This window comes from Protopterus annectens, chromosome 7.part0, assembly GCF_019279795.1.
Source record: "Protopterus annectens isolate FY-2018-M chromosome 7.part0, PAN1.0, whole genome shotgun sequence".
Lineage (NCBI taxonomy): Eukaryota > Metazoa > Chordata > Ceratodontiformes > Protopteridae > Protopterus > Protopterus annectens.
This window is the reverse complement of record NC_056739.1, coordinates 523,328,772-523,354,908: the sequence shown is the minus strand read 5'-3', so window position 1 is coordinate 523,354,908 and position 26,137 is coordinate 523,328,772. Positions and strand designations below refer to the sequence as shown.

Sequence of the window (26,137 nt, the reverse complement as noted above, 5' to 3'; positions counted from 1 at the left end):
AGTTTTTTGAGATGGTCTGCATAGGGCATCTGTTTGAGGCCAGTAATCCTCTTTGTGAGGTATTTCTGTGGCCTTTCCAGTTGTTGTAGATGTCTTGCAAGGTACATACCAAAGGGGCATTGTACTCTATAATGGGTCTAATGAGTGATGAGTAGAGGGGGACAATGACCTCTTTTTTTCTAGATGAGAAACCTTTTGTGATGAGTTGTGCCATGTAGAAGGATTTCCTGACTACTGTGGTGATGTGATTATCAAAGGAGAGACTACTGTCCACCTGTGTCCCAAGGTCTCTTGTCACACTTTCAGTGTTAAGTATACTACCGCCTATGTTGTAGTTCATGGGTACAGAGTTTTAACAAAGGGGATGACAATGCACTTTTTGGCATTGAGCTTGAGGCCATTGCTTTGACACCAGGCATCTGTCTCAGTGAGGCCCTTTTGTAGGATGTCCACATCATTAGGAGTTTCGATTATGGCTCCTAGTTTGCAGTCATCTGCGAACTTCATTAGCCAAAGACCTGCTGTGTTAGCCTGTACTTCAGAGAAGTAGATACCATACAGGACAGGACCCAGGACTGAACCCTGTGGTACTCCACTTGTCACTGGTCTGAAGTCGGATTTGGAGTCTGTTACTTTCACAGTGTGGGTTCTGTCAGTGAGTCATTTGGCAAACCATCTTGTGACATAGGGATTTATACCTAGTTTAGTGAGTTTATCTATAATTCCAGAGTGGGGGATACTGTCTAAAGCCTTGGCAAGATCTAGATAGGCTGTGTGAACCACCTTACCCTTGTCAACAGCTTTGGTGACTGCTTCAAAGAAGTCTATCAGGTTTTGGAGACATGATCTGTCTTTTACAAACCCGAACTGGGTGGGGTCCAGAGTTTGGAGATTACCAATGTCTTTGTTTATAAGTTTCATGATAATACATTCCCTGGCCTTGCAGACCAGGCTCATCAGGCTAATGGGGCGGTAGTTCCCAGGGTCCATGGTGGCTCCCCCCTTGTGGAGTGGGATAACCATCATTGTGCGCCATTCAGCAGGCACAAAGCATGAGGTGAGGCTATGATTGAACATGGTACTTAGGTGGGGTGCCAGTTCATTCTGTAGTTCATGTAGAATGCAGCTTGGGATGTTGTCTGGTCCCATGGATGCTGTGTTCTTGGCTTTGGAGAGTGTGGTTTTTACCTGTGCCGCCTTGATTACAGGAACTTTGAATTCTTCCAGTATAGAGATGGGCTCTTTAGGGGGTGAGAGGGGGGTAAAGTTAGCACTGACCCTATCTGTCAGGATGTTGGCAATATCAGTTGAGTCTATATATTTAGTGCCATTGTGATGTAACTCAGAGCAGATCTGAGTGTTGCCATTGAGATTTTTGACATAGCTATAGAATGTGTTGTGATTGTTTTTAGAATCAGTGGCAATTTTGTTTTCGTAACTAGCTTTGGATGATTGTATCAGGGATTGTAGCTTCTTACTGAGGCTGACCAGAGAGCTCCTCCACTCATAGGATTTTACTCTCTTTTGCAACAGTTTCTTTCTTCTGTTGTACAGTTTGTTTATAGCAGGGGACTACCAAACTGGCTTCCTTTTTTTGGAGGATAGCATCTTGGTTCTGTTTGGGATAGCACAATCCATGCACTCATGTAAGTGCTTATAAAATGCAATTGTGTAGGATTCAATAGTTGTAACTGTATTGTCCATCTGCATGGGTGTCAAGAAGTTCACCACTTCTGTCTTAAGAAGCATGAAGTTGGCTTTGGAGAAATATTTTACCATGGTTTCCTTAATGGGGGGTGGGGGCTGGATGTGGATATATAGGGTAATTAGCTTGTGGTCAGATCGGACCAATGAGGCATTGATTTCAGGTGTGGAACACCGGTCACTCATGTTGGTAATTACTAGATCTAGGATATTGTTGCCCCTGGTGGGGGTGTTGATAAGTTGATCCAGGGCTTTGCAGTTTATGAATTCCAGAAAGCATTGAGTGAAGGAGTTGGTACATGAGTAGTTTTCCCAGTTAATGGTGGGGTAGTTGAAATCACCCATTATTAGGGTGTTTGGTTGAACCCTAATATTTTCCAGTACATCAAGAAAAGAGGATTGGGAATCCTGGGGCATGCTGGGTGATCTGTAGTAAGCTAGAATTTGGATTGCAGTTTTTCCCAGAGTTAGTTGCACTTGGAAAACTCTGGCTGCATTATGCTGAGCAACTAGCCTGGAGGTGTGGATATCCTTAATGAATATGGACACAACTCCGCCTTTAGTGCTCCGGTCTAGGTTACAGGGCCGAAATTTGTGGTATGAGTTATAGGCTGGTAGTGCAGGGGTGCTCTCTGGAGCCTTGAACCAGGTCTCAGTCACTGCACAGATATCGATGTTCTCCATTTTAAGGAGTGCCTTGAGTGAGTGCATTTTGAGATTTAGACTTCTAACATTGAGTAGCATCACCCTCAGTTTATGCTTGCCTGTTCCTGTTACGGTGGTGAATTTGTCATTTGAACCTTGCCTAAACAAGGCACTATAGGGGCGGCAAGAACCTTAGCCAGTATCTGGAATCCCAGGGGTGACAGGTGCAGGCCATCTCTGGCAAAGCATCGTGGTCTGTCGACCATGTCATCCCAGGCAGACATATACTGGATCCCTTTAGAATGGCACCAGAAGCTTAGCCAATTGTTGAAGTCAATCAATTTGTCCTTGTACTGCGGCATCATTCTGGGTGATGGCAGAATGCTACTCAGGGCTAGGGTTATACCTGCCTGGGCTACAAGATCAGAGAGCTCTTCCATGTCTCTTTTCATGTAGTCCAGGGAGGTATGTCTCAGGTCATTCACACCAACATGGACAATGACAGAGTCATATGTGTACTTGTTGTGGAGTGACCTGAGTGCATGGGTTATGTGGCGGATCCTGGCACCTGACAGGCAACTGACAGTAACCTTCTCCTTGTTTAGCCTGGTGAGTGGGACATCAGTGTGCCTGACTATAGAGTCACCTATGACTAGTGTGTTGGGTACGTTGTTTTGCCTTACTGGCTGTGGTTGAGTGGCACACTGAATCTGCGGGCTATGTGTAATTTGGGTTGTGTTGGGGGATGGAGTTTGCTTGCTTTTCTGCTTTGGAGGTCTCTGTTGCTTAGACAGATTATTATTGAGAGCCTCTGTGAATGTTTCTGTGCTACTATGTGTGGATTTTGGTGGTGTAGATTTAGTGAGACTATGTGATGAGTGTAGTGTGGTGCAAGTGTTTACCTTCTCCTCTTGACTGTCAAGTTCAGTCTTGATTGGAGAGAGCTTTACCTCCAGTTTAGCTAGATAAGTGCATCTCTCACAGGTTGTAGTGTTGGGTGGTAGGAGGAGAGGGTTGTCTGTGTACATGAGGCAATTTCTACATTGCCCCAAGATGCCCAGATTCATCAGATAGATAGGAGAAAACACTGGGAACTGACCCTTGGATATGCCTGAATAAAAAACTATTTTCCTCTAGATAAGTGAGGAAAGTGAGTACAAGAGCCGTTTTTCTCTAAGCAAGTGAGGAAAGTAAGTACCAAAACTGTTTTCCTCTAGGTAATGAGGAAGGCTGACTGCTGTAGTAATTAGTAGGTTATTTAGTGCTTACAAGTTCTGAACAAGTGCTGATCACGAATAAGCAAATTCAAGTGCTAAAACTAAGAATCTGTATCTTGACTAAAATAGTTACAGGAAAGGGGGAAAACAGGTGCAAATGTGAGCTTTTAAATCAGAAAGTTGAGAGAGATGGAAAAACTTCCCAAACAGCCAATAGCTACAATTTCTGGGCCAGAACCACTCCTTATGTGGTAGATAGGTTACCTAGTGCTTACCACTCCCACTGATAAGCTAAAAGGCTTCCATCCAACACAGAAAGCTTGTGGGGGGGGGGGCTCAGAAGCTTACATACAGTCCTTGATACAGCAAATCTGAATCTGGACTATACTAGTTACAGGAAAGGTATTTTTATATGTATGTATGTATGTATGTATATATATATATATATATATATATATATATATATATATATATACAGAAAAGTAGCTAAAACAGCAGTAAAACAATTCAAATGCAGTGCAAGCTAACACACTTGAATATGTGGCAATGTTAGACCAAACAGTTTAATAAATGCAATTAAATTAAAAATGACTAAAAACAAGTGCAGAAGGAGTCTATTAGGTAGAATGAAGTAAAGAGATGGGACTGGGGGGAGTGTCCCTGATCAAATCTACAGTGGATGTGGGCAACTGCAAAAGCCTCCAAATTTAAACAACAAGACAGGAATAGGGAGAGTGGGTATGGGAAAACAACACCTTCAGCAGAGATCTGAAAAATTATACAGTGAAGTAAAATAACAGTGCACAACTCTGAAGTCAGCCAACAATGATATAAAATTAGTCAAACAACAACTACCAGTACACAACTCTGAAGTGCCAGAAAAATATACTCAGCTCTGTATATCTCCAGATAGTTTGAAGAGCACTCTGTCAGGACACAGGAAGCCTCCAGCAATGATGTACAGTGGATGAGGCATGGGCCTTTGCCAGAGGCCTGTAGGCCATGTGAGACTGATGCAGGCCATCTGTAGCAAGGCAGTGCATTCTGTCACTCATATGTTCCAAGGCTGCCAGGCATTTGACCCACCTGGGGTGACAATGGTAAGTGACAGAATGCACTGCTGTGCTACTAGGCACCATACCTCTCTATGTATTTGAGCCAGACATCTGTACAAAGCCATTAGTAATTGGGTGACAAAGGCTTAAATGGACCATTGTAACTATTGGCCTTACAAACCTGGAAGAGTAATACAATAACAGATTTTTCATTAGCATGCATTTTTCTATAGGGTATGAAGTCTGAGACACTACAATCCATCATTATTTTCTGATTTAGACTTTCGTGGTTTGCCAGTGATTTATCAGAAAACCACTATTTTGGAATAAAGACAACACAAATATGATGTAAACCTGTGTACATTCTGCAAAAGATCTGAACAGCTGTGAGGTATGGTAGGCACTGTGTAGGTTACTCCAAGCTGTGTACTTTCATATGTGTGGTCCCATGTACATGACCTGTCCAGTTTCCCAGCAGTAATGGATATTGACATCTGAACAGTGTGTACAACTCCCACCATAGGTGTAGCTGACATGCAAAATAGTTGCCACTGCATTTCATGGAACATGGTCCTGTCTACCACAGTACTGTACCTAGGCCACTAGGACACAACAGCTGTGAGAAGTTGCTGGCCACATCCTGACAGTATTCCCCACACATATGTATAGCTCACTGACCCCTGCATATTGTGGACAAGTTATCATGTTGATTGGGACAGCCCTGGCAATGTGTGTCTGCTGCCATTACCCTAAAACTTACATGTTACTGCATTTGTATGGGCATACGGGTGTGGAGGGGTTAAACCTGTCAACAGTACACCTTTGCACAGACTGTGCTGATATTGGCTTTGCATTCTGGTTCCATTTAGCATAGTATTGTGCCTTTCTTGGAGAACAGAGGCATATCACTAGAGACCACAGGTTAGATTGTAATGCCATGCAATTGAGTTTCCGACTTCTTACCATTCAGATCCTTACTGCAAATGCAAAGCCTGCTGCAATGCCACTGTGTAAGTCTATAGGGGAGTATTTTGTGGTCCTTTGCCAGACATTCTTTTATGGTTATCTATGGCTGACTTGCTGTGTGAGTCTGAGGGATGAGTATGGGATCCCCACAATGACATCTATGCATGTGACCTATGACCCCCCCTTAACCACCCCCCCCACACACACACACATATACTGCAGTGGGATTTGTCACCTTAAATGATACTGCATAGTGTGGGGAGCCAGTATTGTACAGACATTTCCTAGTGTTCCACTTAGCTGTCAGTTGTCTGCTGCTATCCCAGTAGGCTACGACATTCCCTTGCATGCATGCAGCATTACCATAGATATGCTATCAAAACATACAGATCCATTCATTAATTGTTAAGCAGACTGACTTACTTTGTGCCTGCAGCAGTTGTGAGGAAAGTGCTTGAGGGATGCCTATGTTGGCTGCACACAGTACACTGCCTATAACTGGTAAGTTACAGGTAATGTGATATGTGTGTCATCCATTTTACTGTGTGTGTGAGTTACAGAGAGGTGTCAGTCCCTGGGTCCCTACAGGTCAGTGTTTGTGCTATGCGTTGCCTCTTTGCCAAGGCTGGGGCATACTGGGTATGCCTCCATCTGCCTACAGGAGCAGGCTCAGGGACCTCCTCCTCTGAGTCCCTCTGTGCCTGTGGAGACCTTGGCAATGGTGGGGGGCTGTGTGGCCCTTCCCCCTGCTTTTTCTGCTACAGATATTTCCACAGGATCTTATTGTGTAGCATGGCACATACTATGAACACGTGTGCACATGTGGCTGGAGAGTACTGCAAGGCTCCATCAGATATGCCAAGGCAGCGGAACTGTGACTTGAGCATCCCAAACACGTGCTATATAATGATCCTGGTTTGTGCGTGTGCCTCATTATGGCATTCTTGTGGGGCTGTGTATGCATTTCTGATGGGTGCCATCATCCACAGCTCCAGTGCATAGCCAGCATCCCCCACCAGATGGCCATACAGGATGTCCTCACTGGCAAATGCCTGGTACAGCTATGACAATTGCCAGATGTAATAGCTTCCAGGACTGCCAGCACACACATTCATGATAATGCCCTGGGCATTGCACATGACCTGGCAGTCAATGGAGGGGAAGCCCTTGCAGTTTATGTATACCCTACCCTGTTTACTGGGTGGTCCTTTGATGTGGATGTGTGTGCAGTCTATCGCACCGCGTATCTCTGGGTATTCTGCTACACAGTTGAAGAGATGCATATTGCTGGTCCTCTCCTCACAGGTGTTGGGGAAGTAAATGTGCTCATCAGCATATGGTAGGATGGCATCCAGGAACTGCTGGAGTGCCCTGGATGCAGATGCTTGTGAACCCCCCCCCCCATGATGTCCCCAGTAGGCCTTTGTAAATTACCTGTAGTTAGTATTCTTAAGGCTACACATACCTTGGTATCCACTGGGACGAGTTCCCCTCTGTTGGCTGTAGATCTGAGTTGATGCTGACACAGCTTGATTATTGATGAAGTATGTCTCTGTCCACCCTGTAGCACTCTACTGTCTCCAGATCATGTAGCCCCTGGTAAGTTACCATGAATCTGAACACTCTTCTCATCCTCCTCGGTCTGTGGCAGTTGTCAGCATTATCCCCCTCACTGTATTCAGCCTCTAGCACATACTGATGGATCAGAGCAATGGCAGCCCCTAACTTTTTTGGTTAAACTTCCCCTGCATATGTACATCAATGGTGCAGAGCTTGTGGGAAAAAACAGAGTGTAAGGTGTTAGCTTGGTTTATACTGTTGTGCTGTAGATGCTGCCTGTATGATTGGCTGACTATGATGCATCCCACCTGCCAGCTATGTTATTTGTACATGATTGATTTTATTCTGCTATTTCGCTTTTTTTTCTTTTTTTTTATCCTCTTCTCATTTCTGCCCCTTTTAAGCCCTGAGGTGTGCCATGCAAACCCGGTGCCCAAAACAGTCCTGCTATTTCTGTTTATTTATTTATTTATTTTTACACCCAGTGCGCGCCGCGCAAACCCATTTAGCTAAGGTAAACAATGTGGATCGGCCCTCCCCTAGACATTCATTTCATGTAATAAGTCAATACCACCTCAGACAAATCCCCTTGCTTAGCTGTCCTTAGCTAAGCTCATCTGGGAGCTGTGGAGCTCCACTGTGCTTACACCAAGCACGACACACCCCCTTTTCATGTCTGCTGCTCCTCCTGCTTACACCACTGTCTTATGGCTCCTACATGGTTAGGTGCAGTCTGACACTTGTCTTCTTTTTGTGATTAAGTGAATTTCCCTCATTAGCATATCCCACTCCTTAGTCCCTAGTTACAGCACTACACCAGAGCCTTTCCCCTTAGCAACCACTGTTCCCTGTTATTGTTTTAATTCTGCATGCCATTGACTATAATGGCAAAATGCAAATTTCACTTAGAAGTGACTTTTAACATTTTGTTTTTATTTTCAATACAATCCTGTTTGCGCGCCACTGTGTTATGCTTAAACGTCCGAGATCGGCCAAAAAAAAAACTTTGATTTTTATAATTTTGCAGCACTTTTCCATGCCAATGGTCATATATTTGGCCATTGGCATGCCTAAGAATTAGAATACATGCTTTAGTTTCAGCTGTCATGCCTCTGTTTTGATTTTTGCAGAAATGTATTTACCTAGAAGCCAAATACATTTGTGCATGCTATACTATTCTGCCACGGATGCCTCCCTGCTTATTGGATCACTAATTGACCTCATTTGCATGGTTTTCAACAGCAAATGAGGTCATTAGCATAATCCAGTCATGGCCGTGGCAGAATAGTGTTAGCAGGCTCGTGCATGTCCCCAGGCTTATTTACTGGATTGCTCAGTGGCCATATTCCATGCAGGAATTGCTATACTATTCCTGCACAGAAAAAAAACATGTATTGAATCATGGTGAAGGTCTTGTATTTCAGCAATAATCTGCAAGTTGGTGTACATAACTAAGGCTTTACCCTTAGATGTAATAATTTGATCATAAGAGTGAAGGTCAAGTAATTAAACAAAGATAGTCATGGGTAAATCCTAAATTACTCAGAGAGGAATCATTTACTGCTATTATACAATGATAATATTTAGGACAAAAAAGCCTTGACTTTTCTAAATATTGTCATTGTATAAATAGACTTTAGTCCTCTTCCACTGGTTTCTGGTAGTCTGGGGTATCTATCATATACACTATGCATGTTCTTAGATTGCAAATGGCTGCAGTGTGCACTACTTTTCAAGACATTGAAAAGTCTGCATGATGTGGCTACCTCTCAGTTGTCTACATCTTCACAGAATGTCTAGATGTTTTCCTCATATTTTTGTCCTTTCTTTATACAAGCTGCAGTTTTCTGGCAAGTCATTGAGAGCTGACATCACTAAACAATGACAGACACCTCCATTTCAGAAGGTAGAAGGTTGCAAGTTACGCAGAGGAGTTGCTAGTGGAACCACTGCTGTCATCAAGAGCTGTTGTATTATTCGACTCAGCAGAGCAGGTTACTAGCATTTTTTTCAGTTTAAATTTTCTGCTTTGCTGCAATTGAAGTATAATTTTTCAAAAGTTCTGTAAGGTATTTAACAAGTTAACAGAATAGCAGATTTTGTCACTAATGTATGTTTTCTGAACAATAGAAATATGTTAACCATAATGATTGACATTGCTGTCACATAGAAATCATCAATGATTTACCTGAAATATTAAACATTTTACATGTATTATTTATTTATTTACCTTTATTGACTGGGAAAGTCTGATGGGGTAGAGCCCATTTTCACTGATGGCCCAGGAAAAAGAAAGCCCCATCACAATGCTTTGGTGCAGTGGTTAGCATTGTCGCCTCACAGCAAGAGGTTCTCCAGTTCAATCCTCGGCTAGGGTGCCTTCTGTGCGTAGTCTACATGTCCTCACGTGGGTTTCCTCTGGGTGCTCCAGTTTCCTCCCACATACAAAAGACATGCTGCAGGTGGATTGGACACTCTAAATTGGCCATAGGTGTGAGTCTGTGTGCCTTCTGTGGAAGGTTGGACACTGGGCTGACAACTCGACACTGTAAAACTCCACTGCCAATCATGAGTGGACAGGTGATCCACTGTGGGGACCCCTAACTGGGAAAAGCCAAAAGAAGAAGAAGACATTTCAGACAGTTCTCAAAAAAAAACAACTGTTAGATTTCCTCAGGAAAAAAAATTAAACAATTACAAGGCAGGTAAGTATATACAGTAAAGTATTTGCATCAAGAATTATAAGTCTATACAGTTCTGGTGTCTCTAAAATCTTTCAAGAAATAAATGAATTTATACTGTAGAATAGAAACACTGTAAAGAAGGTTAGTGTTCTTACTTTCCAGTGCAGAAAAAGTGTTCAAGAGTCCATGAGATACAATAAAGTAAGCCGTTAAATTATGTAGGAGGGAAGATTTTATATTGTATTGTTTAGGTTTGTAAAGAGTTCAGAAGATATAATGACGTTATAACATTATGTAAGAGACGAGATATTATTGTACTGGAGGATAATGGTAACAGCACTTGAGTGAGAGAGAGAGAGTGATAGGATTAGTTGTAGCTAGGCTGCCTGATCCAGACTGGTGTATTTGGAAGATTTATAACTTAGGTATACAGGGAATGCATGAGAGGGTAGAGCAGTTGGTGGGGGCAGTTAATAAAAAGAATGTTGAGAAAAGGTGTTTAAGAGGGGGATAAGGAGTGGTATATTGATTCACATGCATGAGGACAAAAATGTTAGCAATAAGTAACAGGAAATTTATGTTTCAAGAGACTAGGCAAAAACATGATTCAATCAGAGATGCACTGAATACTCTCGATGAATGAATGCTTATCTGCAGTATGATCAGTCATATTGCTGGTAAGAATACCTCTTAAAAGCCTGTCAAAAGTTTTTCAGAACATCTCTGAATTTTCTCATATTTTGCTTATAAAATATGTGACTAGTTTTCTAGCATATTCCAATAGAAAGAGGTCAGATTTCTTTCTTTTGTTTAGTATATGGTTAATGTACAATGGGCACTCTAATTTTGCTGTTCATTAAGCATACTCTTCCCCCTGCACCATATTAGTGATGGATAGTAACCCTATCCCTAATGCAGCTCCTTCAATAAGCACTCTGCAGCTTAGCATTAACACAAAATCTTCCGATAACACTGCTACTACACAAGACACACACAGAAATACAAACACACACAAATACAATGTAATGACACTATATCTATCTTCTTACTGGGTCCTAACCCTTAAATACACATACTCTTCCACAAACATACAAAAATCGATCTGCTCGATTCTATTGTTGGCCATCGAAAGGGCTTGCCAGCGAATGGCTGAACATCAAACAATAAGCATCAAAAGTTCCCTCAGCAAACTTTCATTTTATTGACAGGGTAAATAATGACTTGTCCAACACTTCCCCGTCTCACACATAGAAGTATTTAAACCCCTTTCCTCCACTGTAGTGCGGTATCAGGTATCATCATTGGTATATATAGTGAGGGGGTGTATGGTGGTGAACCCCCCACATTGGGGGTGTGGGGTGTGAAGCCGCCAACCTGGGTAGGTTGGAAAAACTTCCCTGTGTGAGATGAGGAAGTGTTGGGAAATAGTTACTAACCCTGTTGCTGAAATGAAAGTTCAATGTGTGAACTTTCAATGCTTTTTATTCCACGTTTAACCATTTGATGGCTGAACATAGACCCATCCACTCACCAAGCCCTGACTCTAATCCTGGCTCCCGCACACATGCACAGACTCTCTCTCCCCATCCAACCCAACTCAGATTTCTCCTCAACATTTATCTATTCAGCTCTCCATACCTTCAGTGTTAAGCACTACCCCTCACACTCATTGACCAAATGGACTTTTAGTGAAATTATGGGAACATGCATGTACTCACATTTATACACACATACACACACACACACACACACACACACACACACACACACACACACACACACACACACACACACACACACAGACACACACACACACACACACACACACACACACACACACACACACACATGCACAGCGTATGTGTGAGACTGCAAGCAGAAGGTGAAGGGGTATATTTTATTCAACCTTGTAAAGGGCAGCGGATGGTGAATGTTTAGCTCACAAGCATCATATGTTTAGGCCACATCTGGAGACTCTCTCTTTGTGGGCATATTAACGATGTAGACATCATGAAATGTTTTTCACATATGGGTTTAAAATAATATACCATGAGCCCCAATACTAACTTTGCAAGCTATCGTACTCTGGGATTCTCTCTTTTATGGTTCTTGCTGCATAGTGGTAGCTCTTTTGGGTGTTTCATTCTTTGTATGGAGGAAATACAAGGCAATAAAAATGGAAGCATGGAAACTTTACATAGTCTGCTATTGTTTTTGAAGTGTACAATCTCTTCCACTTTGTTTAATATTTAGGATGCAGTCTGGGATCTTAGGACGACTGAATGCTGGAGAGAATAGCAGTTTCACCTGGTACTCCATTACAAAAAGATATAGCACTAGTTAAAACAGAGACCTGCTACACTTTTGGGGTGCTTCTGTGTTACAATCACTGGAGATAAAGCAATCTAAGGTTCTGACAAAAGGAGACTAGTGTTATGGACTGTCTTAAGAAATGCTAGAGACACAAGAGACATACATTCAGTAGACAGAGTACTATGGGGCTGTGAAAAAGTTGAGAGACACTGACACAATACTAGCATGAAAATGTAGTGTTGCTTTACATCAGTGAGCCCTTGATCCCAGATAACAGTTTGCGGTTCAGATATTTAGAATCAAAGGAGTGATTGCACTGTAAGACTCCACTGTAGCATGCAATCCACAAGTTGTAGAACATCACAGGGTGAGAGTTGTGTGGTCATTCCTAAATAAGGAATTAACTCACATGTTGGATTATATAGGAACAAACAAAATCAAGATTATATTTGTCTGGTGGTAGAATGTGGCACTGTATTGTGTCAATAGAGATCACTGAATGGCATCAATTGTGCATATGTATACACTGCACAGGACCAATGTTTGCATGCAGTAGTTAAAAATGTCAGTGTGAAGAGATATAAGAATGAGGAGGGATAACCAAATTGTAATGGCTGTATGGAGATGTTTTATAATTATAAACAGAACTGCTTGTACTTTGCTACAGATTATTTCATCTGCTTTAATGTTTGCTAGATGAATAAATGGATTGTTTTCACATGAGGATAACAGATAAAGTGTTTGCATCCCCAGTCAAAAGTGACGTGTGCATTTCAGACATACTTCAGATGTACATTGCTTGCGCACAGTAAAAAAACCCTTGATACATGAATTGTATTTTTTTTCTTGATTTTCAAGACTTGTCACTCTCAGCGATTGTATTTATGTATGCCTAACCATTCAAAGTGTTATAGCCCCAGATACGCTAAGACCACTTTGATCTGGTGATCTATATGGAAACTGAATGTAAATCTTCAAACCTGAAAGCACTGCAGTATAGTTAGGAATATTAATGCCTACTTAATAACATTTCAATGCTCAGCTATTGTAAGCACTGGCAGATAGCCACAGTTGCCAAAATGATGTGTAGTTAATAAAATGCACATTATACAGCAAGAAAAAAATTAAGTTCAAATAACAGAGCAGCCGGGAAAAGGAGAGTTATAATTTATTGCCTTCAGGCAGCCTTCATTGTATGCATCACTGATTATGTTTGATGTTAAAAACCCCAGTCATAAATAAAACAAGCAATGGAAGCAGCAATATATCTGATATATAGAACAAAATAAAAGCAAAACAAGGAGAAAATCATTTTCAATTGCAATATAAGTTACCCACAACAATTTGGGTAACCAGACGTTTTATTCATAGCGGCATTTAATACTATTTTGAACTCGTTTGTTGGCTATAATTATAACAGCAGGAAATATAGAGGAATAGCAAACGGAAAAAAAATGTCGGACATCTGAAATAATTGGATTCTTTGTGACTAGAGTCTGATAAAGAAAAATTGCATTCTCAAATCCGATGAAAAAGACATATAATGAAGCCAAAGTTACCACCACTTTAGCTGCTTTTGTTTCTGCTGACTGGGATTGATTCTTCATATCACTTCTTATCTCCTTAATTTGTTTCTTGTGCTTAATTAAAATCAGAAAAATAGAAAGACTGGCAGTTGTCATAAGAATTAAAAATACAAAATCACGAACGATGTAAGAAATTGCAGTAAGCATAAATGGAGTATAATCGGCAAAATGAACTATACAGTATCCAAAATGGAAAGTATATTCCAGATTTGTCGAATTTATCTTTGATACAGTGTACATTGGTGGGCTAATTTCTGCTATCATATTTATTCCAAATATCACATAAAAAGCAATTAAAGAATATTTTGACAACCTGAGTTTTAAGACAAATAGTTTAGATGTAGTTGGACTCAAAGTAATGCACTGAATACAAACAAGAATACAAGTCAAGCAGATAGCCATGCCACGTGATACACGAGCTAAATACATTATAACTTTGCATTCGACATCACTGTAGAGATTTTTTAAACTGAAGAGAACAAATAATGTCACTGGGAGTCCCCTGGTCAAAATCAGAACTAAATTTACTATGGCAATTTTACATATGAAAATATCGGTTAGCAGCAGTTTATACCCCATTCCTGTTAGACAGATGAATGATATTGCGACTACTATGTTGCCAGGGATGCCGCTTACTACTACTGCAAGGAATACCATTCCCTTGATTATATCATATGCTTCCATTACTGTCAAATAGAGTACTTCCTGAAAAGAAAAAGAAATAAGATATGAGAAAAAAATGATGTTACTTTCTGTGCAACCTTCATTACCAGAACATGGCCTACTTAATAATTATGTGCTTTGACATAAAGCTTATAATTACTTATTTGAACAGGTGAATTAATAATAGTGTAGTAGTTTAATGCATGGATGTAACTACAATTAAAATGACTGCTAAGAGGTGACCTGTGTATGGCATACAAGGCATCCTCCAACCCATTACTGATAGATTTACTGCGCATCAACAAGTCAAATGGTATCAGAAATCTTTGATCTAGGGACCTAAACCTTTTCTGAAACATCAACAGATTGGTTTGGAGGGACAGGTATAGTTTGTAGAGGATACCACTGCTTTGGAACAGACTTCCAATCCACATAATACAAAGTTCATTCCTTTCCATTCTCAAGCACAACTTCGATCTATGGAAGGGAAATAGAACATTTAACCCAGGGCTGCCCCTGTACTACTAATGCACAGATGTATGTCCTAAATGCTTTAGCCCATGCATTACCCCCTCAAATTATCTATGGTATGATCTCACATATTCTTATTAGGGGTAATATATTATCATCAACCATGGGATGGGTATGGCCAATCTATAACCAAATGGAATAGATTATTTCAATTGCAACAAGGGAAAGTAGCTAGGCTTAAAATATTCCACAGGGGCACCTAGCTTAGTACTTACCTATGAACATTTGTTTCAGAAATTGTATACTCATCAGTGTTTTCAAAGTTTAAATTCTAATGTTCTTGTACAGATATATATCTAAAACTAAGCCAGCAAGGTGGCTTCTACAAGCTGACATGATTTGCAAAGAATGTACAGAGACATGGTTTGTATGGCATGTGCAAAGTGTAGTTACTAAGGAGTGTTTGCAAAAAGTTATGAAAAATATGAGATATGTTCTGTGTTTATAATAGTAAAATGGGGTGCAATATTGTTTTATCGAGGGCAATGTAAGTAATCATTAGATGTGTGTAATACATGGCATTAAAGCAAGGTAGATACTGTGAACATATTCTGAGATATAAGTGTTTTATTAAAAGCAGTTAAGGTTGTTGGCTATATTTTCATAACTGAATTAATTTAATAAAACTTGGTCACCTGCCATTTAGAAAATGATGCCATCTTTCACAAAAATATTAAACTGCATGATGTTTTCATTGAAGCTTGCTGTCATCTTAAATGCATGATTTTGTAGACTGACTTTGTTCTGAAATAATGTGAAAATATATCGCACAATCTGAACAGATTTTTGCATTATCAAAAAAACAAAAAACAAAAATGAGTGTGCTACGCCCACTTGTCATACATCGTTGCAAAGTTCTTATACAGGTAAACAATTTTCCCACTGATATCTTCGATATGCCTTACACACTTACAGAGATGCTACCATGCTGGACAATAACACTAGTAATTTTTGAAAAATTAAATACAGTTTTTTTCATAAATCTCCCATATAAGACTAGCATCCATAGGTAAACTTTTGAAACTCACACCAGTGCGTATTTCAATGTCTACAAAATAGCTTTAAGGGTTTATAGTTTTTGTAACTCACATAATTTACAGATGCTGTCAATCTTATGAAATGTCTTTTTAGGAAAGGATTTTCAAAATAATCCCTCAGGAAGCAAGTTGTTTCCTTTCATTAGAATACCTCAGCAAACATGGTAAATGATTAGTCCCCTCCTGACAGCATTGAATGAGTTAAATAATTTAGCATGCTTGTTCTAGCACTCAGCATCATAAAAAATAAAGGCTTTGATGACAATTCCCTCCTTCCCTACTATTGCTCTTCTTATCCTACTGTCATTAATTCTATCATCATTTTAATGCACAGATCATATCAGATAACTCTCTTTATAGTGCTTGTCTTTTTTTTTTGAGAGAAGTTCTAAGATCATCACTGATGCTGTCTTTTCCATGTAATGCTCACTGGAGTCTCTTGTGCCTTTATTCCTAATCAGCATCCCTCCTTCCATCTAACTTAATTTTCCTCATCAATTACACCTTATTAAATTCATAACCCTTTACTCTTACATTCCCAGTTCTAAGATTTATAGTTCATGGCTTTATTTTACTCCCCCTTGTTATGCAGCATGACCTCTCATTTTTAAAGAACATGTTATTTTCTTATAGCACTGCATATTGCAAGTTTACAAATATACAAATATTAATTTTATCATTACAGAAAATGTAAAAAAGCCAAAAAAGTTAGACGGTATATGTAATAAACTAGATTAGAGAGTGGGAAACCTGTAGATTGCACCGTTATTGGTGAATGAACGTTCTCCAGTAGGGTGTTTATCTACAGGTAATGCCCAATGGAAAATGAGTCTACCACTTTATGGCAGCATATCAAGCTGCCATGGAGTTTGGACTGAAAAAAACTAATGGCCATCATTATTTTGTGCTCACTATGCAGTGCTTTTGCTGATTAGCAAGTGTAAAATTAAATAAAAATTAAAGTAAAATAGAAAGGTGTGTGCGTGGGTTTGTGTGTGAAAGTGTATGAGTGTGAGAGAGAGCGAGATCAGTTGAGCTATGATTTTACATTTGCTAAGCAGTGCTTTTGCAGTTTAGTGAGTGTAAATAAATGAATGAACATATGTGTATGAGTGTGTTTATGTTTCTCCCAAGGGATTCAACAACATAAAATCCCATGTCTGAATAATGGCATGGCCTGAACACGGAGTTCGGAGCCTGTGAGCTTCAGGAAGGTAGTTTGGGAGCGTGCCCAAGCCTCCTAGCACTATTCCAGCATGGACACCACTGAATAATGCTAATTACCTCATTTGCTGGTGAAAACCATGCAACTGAGGTAAATTAGTGATTCAGGAAGCAGGCAGGCATCTGTGCCAGAATAGTGTCTGCTGCAGAAATGTATTTGCCTACTAGCTGAATTAATTTCTGAAAAAATCAAAACGGAGACAAATCAGCTCAAAGTAAAGCATGTACTATAATCTTTAGGCATGTTAATGGCCAAGAATATGGCTATTCGCATGGAAAAGAGTTGCAAAAAAATAAAAATAAAAGTTTTCTTTTTTAATTGGCCGATGTTGACTGTTTAAGCATAGGGCACCAGATTGCAAATGGGATTGTGATGAAAATAAAATTAAAAATGTGAAAAGACAACTTTAAGTGAAATCTGTATTTTGCCATTATAGTCTATGGCATACAGAATCAAAACAATAACAGAGAACAGTGGTTGCTAAGGAGAAAGACTGCAGTGTATTGATGTAACAAGGGACTAAGGCAGTGGGGTATGCAAATGAGCAAATTTTAATGAGTCACAGAGTGGGAGACCATGTCTGAATGCACCTAACCGTGTAGGAGCTATAATTCTGCAGAGTAAGCAGGAGAAGCAGCTGACATGAAAAGGGGGTGTGCCATGGTTGGTTTAAACACGTTGGTGATCCACAGCTCCCATTTCAGCTTAGCTAAGCACAGCTAAGCAATGGGGTGTGTCTGGGGTTGTATTGACTTTTTCCATGAAATGAAGAGCATGTTCATACCCAGGGGAGGGCCATTTCTACTGCTAAGTGTTTACTTTAGCTAAATGGGTTTGCACAGTACCCAGTGGGTCTAAAATTAACAAAAAAAAAAAAAAAAAAAAAAAACAGAAATAGCAGGACTGTTTACATTTAGGTACCTGGTTTGCGCGGCATGCTTCAGGGCTTAAAAGGGGCAGAAATAGGAAGGAAAAAAACAAAAAAACAAAAGGCAAATAGCAGAATAAAAGCAATCAAGTACAAATAAAATAGCAAGCAGGTGGAATGTATTATAGCCAGCCAATCATACAGGCAGCATCTGCAGCACAACAGTATAGACTGTGCAAACACCTTTCAGTCTGCATTTTCCCACAAACTCTGCACCATTGATGTACACACTCAGGGGAATTTTAACCAACAAAATGTTAGTGACTGCTGTCACTTTGATACATCATTATGTAGGCTGAGGGAGGTGAGGAAGATAATGCTGGCAACTGAACCAGACTGAGGAGGAAGAGAAGAGTGTTCAGACCCAGGTTAACCTACCAGGGTCTACATGATCTGGAGATAGTAGAGTGCTACAGGATGGACAGGGACATACTTCAGCAACTCATTGAGCTGTGCCAGTCTCACCTCAGAACCAGAGCCAACAGAGGGGAACCCATCCCAGTGGATACCAAGGTATGTGTAGCCTTAAGAATACTACCTACAGGTACTTTCTAAAGACCTACTGGGGACATCATGGGGGTCTCACAGGCATCTGCATCCACGGTACTCCACCAGTTCCTGGATGCCATGATACCCCACATGCTGGTGAGCACATTTACTTCCCCAGCACCTGTGAGGAGTTGACCAGCAATATGCTCCTCTTCTACCATGCAGCAGACTAGCCAGAGGTACTGGGTGCCATAGACTTCACGCACATGCCCATCAAAGCACCACCTGGTGAGCAGGGTAGGGTCTACATAAACCACAAGGGCTTCCCCTCCATCAACTGCCATGTTGTGTGCAATGTTCAGGGCATTATCATGAATGTGTGTGCTGGCAGCCCTGTAAGCTATCACGACTACCACATCTGGCATTCCTCACAGCTGTATCAGGGATTTGCCAAGGGCGAAATCCCATATGGACATCTGGTGGTGGATACTGGCTATGCACTGGAGCCATGGATGATGGCACACATCAAAAATGCAGACAGACCCACTCAAGAATGCCATAATGAGACATGCGCACAAACCAGGATCCTTATAGAACATGTGTTTGTGATGCTCAAGTCAGAGTTCTGCTGCCTTGACATATCTGGTGGACCCTTGCAGTACTCTCCAGCCACATGTGCACACATGTTCATAGCATGTGCCATGCTACACAATATGATCCTGCGGAAACAGCTGCAGCAGGAACAGCACATGGAAGGGCCATACAGCCCCCCCACCATTGCCAAGGCCCCCACAGGCACAGGTGGACTCAGAGGAAGAACCCCCTGAGGCAGCTCCTGTAGGCAGATGGAGGCATGCCCAGTATGGCCTGGCCTTGGCAAAGAGGCAATGCATAGCACACATTCTGACACTGTAGGCACCCAGGGACTGAGACCTTCCTCTGACTCGGCACACAGTAAAATAGATGGCACACACATCACACTACCTGTAACTTAACCATGTATAGACAGTGTACTGCGTCCATCTGACATAGGCAGCCCTCCACACAACTGCCACAGGCACAAGATAAATCAGTCTACCTAACAATTAATGAATTTATTAGTATGTTCTGATATCATATCTATGGTATTGCTGCATGGATGCAAGGGAATGGGGTGGCCTACTCTGATAGCAGCAGACAACTGACAACTATGTGAGACACCAGGAAATGTTTGTCCAATACTAGCCTCCTCACACTATGCAGTAGTACGTAAGGTGACAAATCCCACTGCAGTATATGTATGGGGGGGGGCAACTAACTGGTGGGGTCATAGGTCACAGGCATGGAAGTCAGTGTGGGGGTTCCATACTCACCCCTCAGCCTCACCCAGCAAGTCAGCTGTAGAAACCATAAAGAAATGTCTGGCAAAGGCCCACAAATGGCTATAATGATTAAACACCCCCCTACAGACTTGCACAGTGATAGCACAGCAGGTCTTGCAGTTGCAGTAAGGCTCTGAAGAGTAAGAAGACTGAACCTCAAATGTATGCCATTACAATTTGATCTGTAGTCTTTAGTGATATGCCTCTATTCCCAAGACTGGGCACAATAGTATGCTAAATGGAACCAAAATGTAAAGCAAATAGCGGCACAGTCTGTGTAAATGTGTACAGTTGACAGGTGTGCCCCCCCATATTCCCATAGAAATCCAGTAACAGGTATGTTTGCAGGGAAATAGTAGCAGAGCACACATTGCCAGGGCTGTCCCAATACACATGATAACATGTGGCATGTCCACAATATGCAGGGGTCATTGAGCTATGCATATGTGTGGTTAATACTGTCAGGATTTGGCCAGCACCTACTCCTGGCTGTTGTGTTGTAGTGGCCTAGGTACAGTGCCGTTGTTGACAGGGCCATGTTCAGAGAACTGCATTGCCAACTATTATGCATGTCAGCCACACCTATGGTAGGAGATGTACAGACTGTTCAGATGTCAATATCTGTTAATGCATGAAAGCTGTACAGGTGATAGACAGGGGGCCACACATATTGACAATACACAGTTTGGAGTAAACTACAAAGTGCCTACCATACTCCTCAACTGTACAGACCTATTACACAATGTCTGGAGGTTTGCATCATAAATGTGGTCTGTATAACATGAAATAGTCACTGCCTGGCAATTCATTGGCAAATCACACAAGACTAAGGTCAGAAAATATTGACAGATTGATGTGTCAGACTGCATACCCATAGAAACATGCATGCTAATGCAAAACCTGTTATTGAATCACCTTTCTAGGTTTGTAAGGCCAGTACTTAAAATTGGTACCTACATTTAGGCCTCCATTCCCCCAATCGCTTATGGCTTTGTCCAGATGTATGGCTCTCAGAAGCTAAGGTATCTGAAGGTCAATGTATTGCCAGTGTATAAAAGGCTGCCACCTTTCTGTGTCAGCACTGACAACATGTCAGTGGCGAACAGCCATACCCCTGGAATGACACAGGTTGTCACAGAAGGAGCACAAGTATGCCTTATATATCTGTTCTGCTTGTCCTAACATTGCATTTGCTTGCCAATTATTTCTCAAACAAGAAACGGTCATATCAAAACAGCAATGGGAGACAGTGGGGAAGCAGACATCAAACCCATAAGAGCAAACAAGCAATTACCAAACCAGTCTCCCAACTGTCTATGTTTGGCAGAACATGATTAACACCCTGTACCCATGTGTGGGCCTTTGACTGACGGTCATATTTTGGTCTGTGCAGATGTCAGTCTGTGATGGTATGACAGCTAGACCCACATGTAGCCTCATAATAACAGATAGCGACACAAACTGTCTAAGGACCACAGCAAATGGAGTGGTGCAATGATGAACAACCTGCTAAATAGGTATACTCAGATGTGTGAATTCCACAACCCTGTGCGATCTAATGGAATGTATTCCACCCACATCAGAATTACAAATACATAACAGCAGCCACTGTGGTCAAAGCCTGTGGCTGGACTATAGAAGGACAAAGACACACACATAAGCGAAAGGGGAACCACTGGCCAGACAAATGGAGAATGTGCACACCAGAACAGAATGTGCAGTAACATAGGTGCCGTGCAGTGTAAGTGGTCGGTAAATATCACCTGCAAATACACAACACACACCCATGTAAGTGGAGGTCTGCAACCAAACGAAACCCAAACAATGGACACCTCAGAGGCAAAAATCACATGAAAAACACACAAACCTACACACCACAGACCATGTAGACTGCACACACAAGGGTCTTGCAAACACTGAGGCCTTACCCCAATCTCCAAACACCTACCCTACACAAACAGGCTAACAGCGCTGTCCCTCTACCCTGTGCCATAGAGACTATGCTGAAGTGACCCCTGCCTGGCATACAAAGCAATCCAGACCCTGCCTTGATGGGACTGTAGCACATCTGGAACTCAAGGCCCACTACATCAACCTGTAGGTGCAGCATCATCCTGGGCTGTGATATCAGTATGGTTTGTTGGTGTGACAGATATGTGTACCACACCCCCCTTCCATCTGTGGAATTCACTTTCTGTCAACAGCAAGCCAAGTGCCTCAATAACCCTAGTGATGTGCTCCCTGTATAAGTGCATCGCAAACACAGAAGACAGTCCTGTGATCCCACCTGTGTCCCAGTTGGATAGGGGCTCTGTGTGCTGATGTGTCTTAGCACGGGCTACACTCTTGTCTGTGTGGGTTATAAGGGCTTCAGGGCCAATACCCTAGTAACATCATAGCAAACCACCAACCTATACACGACTGTCTGAAAGTGGTTCAACACATTACTCTGCACTGCTCTGCCATTGACATACCTGGAAGTCACAGTGCTATGTGGAATATACTACACATATAATGGACATGTCTGCAGAGTAACATGCACTCTGTACCCACACCCATATCTCCCAACCTCTGACAGCAAGACATCTGGACAAGGTCATAAATAAAAGTGGGACAATGGCACAATGATAGGCACGTGTTGTAAATATTGCCCTTACATACTGAGAAAGTTGGTAGGATAAGGGGTTTTGCATTAGCAGGAATGGTCTGTAGATTATGTAACCTGAAACAGTAATGTCTTTCAATATTTTGTAATACCAGTCTTCAATTATATGCAACTAACTTGCCATAAACACAAGTTTATGTAGACTGGATGAAACATCTAGGCAAACACCTGGACAATCTGCCAAAATATGTATTTAGAGAATCACAGGCCATGTTGGAACCAACATCGGACTATATGACTGTATTGTGTATACATGTCTTTGCATACAGATAGCTATGTACACCTTAAGTGTCCCTACACACTCCTATCAGACAAGATTTTCCTCAGACAGCTGCAGGTGGCCCATATGTGATATATCTGCATCTGTTGCATGTGATACACAGACATATATATGGGAAACAGATAACAATATGTCAAGCATACACACACACATAGTTGGGGTCTATATTATGCGAGTGAAGAGTCTCTTTATATCTGCATCTGTTGCATGTGATACACAGACATATATATGGGAAACAGATAACAATATGTCAAGCATACACACACACATAGTTGGAGTCCATATTATGCGAGCGAAGAGTCTCTTCTTCGAAGACATAATAATCGACACATATACAGCAAATGCTGTAAACCGCGAATGTCCACGTCCATGATTTTTTTCCTTGGGAAAAATTCAGTTAGCCATTATTGGGACTTGCCCTTTTCTTCAATGTAGAGAGATCTTGGAGTTGGTATATTTATTAGGGGGGTATGAGGGGCACAGCTTGATTAGTGGTTTAAAGTTTGTTTTTTATTTTACGGCCACGTGAATTTTTTCCAGAAAAAAAAATTTGCAGACATGGCCGTTAATGGTTCACAGCATTCACTATATATGTGTCAACTATTTTGTTCGAAGAAGAGACTCTTCGATCACATAATATAGACCCACATAGATATGGGGAAGTTTGAGACAGACAGTGCTAGAGAGAGAGAGACACAGGGGGACACACACAGTGTGAATCACACACATGGATACCATGAATAGCATGGAGTGATGTCTTGCTGCTGACAGCGGCATACCATTCGTAACCAGTCGCATGTGCCAGCTTGAGGGTGAGCTCCATTTTGTAATAGTACTGAGGTGGGGGGGTTGTAATATCACATCATCTGCAGGCGCACGCCCGCATGTGTATATGTGTGTGTGTGTGTGTGTGTGTGTGTGTGTGTGTGTGTGTGTGTGTGTGTGTGTGTGTGTGTGTGTGTGTGTGTATTTGTGTGTGTGTGCAGATCTAGGTATTATGAGGCTGTTCCCACTCAGTACACTTCCCATTGCCCTACTTTACAGGATCTGATGCTGTCATTCACCTTAGAAGTACCATTGAACACCTACCAGCCCTATAAGCTCTGTAGAGTGTGTGATAACTGCGTAGTACTATAGTACAAATAACTAGATAGGTAGGGGTTATAATCTTAGTCTTGGCAAATGTGAGAGTGTTTGTTTGTAGGTGAAACAGTTTTAGGCCATTCCCACTCACAACACTTCCCATTCCCCTACTTTAGCAGTCATGTTGATGTCATTCCCCTTAGAAGTACCTTTGTAGATGGGGGAGGTGGCCAAGGATGAACACAGGATAGCAGCAGATTTCTTCAGCTCCACCAATTTCATTACATTGACAGGAATCAATTACTTAAAAAATTAATTTTTGAAGTAATTTTCTTTCTAAATATGTTTGTTTTATATAGTTCTTGAACTATATCTAAAAAAGAAAGGAAATCTTAATAATATTCCTGTCAGAAATTACTTTGGAAATTTTCCTGTCAGTTTATCAGTCTGAAATGAGTTCCAGTAAGACAAATTCTCAAGACTCCAGCATTAAGAAAGAACTTCAGTCTCTGATAATTATAGTCCAGCAACTTACTGCTAAGATGGATAAAATGGATACTAAAATAGACACTTTCATAGAAAAACTACAAAACAAATAGACTTGTTACATATGGACCTGCAACAACAGAAGATCCAGATGACAGGCATAGAAGAAGCTGTGAATGACATGGAAAATAGAATACAAGAAGAGGAAATCAACATTGAGTTTCTGCTGAAACAAAATACACATTTACAAACAAAGCTGGATGACCTGGAAAATAGATCTAGGCGCAATAACATTAGGATTTTTGGACTGCCAGAAAATATTGAAGGTAACAATATTACTTCTTTTTAACAACATGGCTCCCTAAAACTTTAGATTTACCAGAAGCATTCTCTTTTGGTATCGAAAGAGCACATAGATCTATAGCTAATACTAACTCTAACAAAACTATCCTAGATCAGTTATAGTTAGATTTCTATCATCTTTTGATAAAGAGATGGTTCTTAAATCTGCTTGGGCTAAAGCTCCTGTTAAGATTAATGAAACAACTGTGCGTTTTGACAATGACTATTCTTCCATGGTATTAGCTAAAAGAAAAGTTTTTCTGCCACTAATAAGGGAGCTTAAAAAAGCACAGTTTAAAACATACCTTCTGTTTCCTGCCAAGCATAAAATCTTCCTTCTTGATGGTCCTAAAATTTTCGATGACTTAGACTCTGCTTTACTGTTTATCAAAAAAAATAAGATTTTGGAAAAAATAGAAGAAATGGAATGGGCTAGTCCTTCGTTAAAGAGACTGGCAACTGAAACCTCGTGGAAGACTTCAGAGAAGAAGAAGAGACTAAAAAACAAATGATTTGTACTATGTTTTTTCTCTCTCATCATTTTATTTTATTATTAATCTTTTTAAATATAGTTCCTGCTTTTCCAAGAAGCAACACATATTTTGAAAAAGATTTAATCAAATTTATTCTCTGTGTGCAAAGAAATGTTTTGTTTCATAACTAGTCAAAATATCTGGAGATGTAATGGCAAGCTGTGATTTAACTTGTTTCTCTTTCTGAAGAGGAAAAATAACGTCAGTAATTTGATACATTTTTTTTCCTTTATCTTTTTCTTCTTTTCTTTGTTTAAACAATGACATTCTATTTAGATTATGTAGTGGGTAAAGGGTGGGGGAGTGCAGGGAGAGAAGAGTAATGAAATTATGATTAATAGAATAATAACATATTTATTCCTTGTAAAAAGTTTATATGTTCTTCAAATGCTATTCCTAATTATACTTTCTTGATTACACTGCTTATGCTTGTTTGTAAATAATCTGTCATGATTTAACTAATAATAATTAGAACTAAATAATAGTAAATATGTTTTATTTTTAACTCTATTAATATAAACAGTAAGTAATATTCTATTGTATATACTTCTTATAGCTTTCTCTTACATTTTTTTTTATTTCTGCCTTACACCCTTTTACTTTCTACTCTCTTTTCTTTTCTTTATTAATATATAGAAATGCTTTTGATAATATAGACACAGTAAATAATAAGATTTGCATAGGAGTTGAGTTGGGACAAAAATGTTGAGTTTTGTTACTTATTAATAATTTTGGGCTTGATTTCACTTACATAGTCTGTAATAACCTGTAGAATGCATTGTGA

The 26,137-nt window shown here is 40.6% G+C and overlaps 1 protein-coding gene across 1 annotated transcript in view; it reads right to left on the bottom strand.

Moving 5' to 3' along the window:
• Window positions 1–13,505: 13,505 nt before the first annotated feature.
• Window positions 13,506–26,137, bottom strand: part of LOC122806017 (olfactory receptor class A-like protein 1) — a 55,068-nt gene continuing 42,436 nt past the window's right edge. Inside the window, exon 2 of the mRNA XM_044076257.1 lies at window positions 13,506–14,435. Within this exon, the coding sequence (XP_043932192.1) occupies window positions 13,506–14,435 (930 nt within the window). The remainder of the gene's footprint in view (window positions 14,436–26,137) is intronic.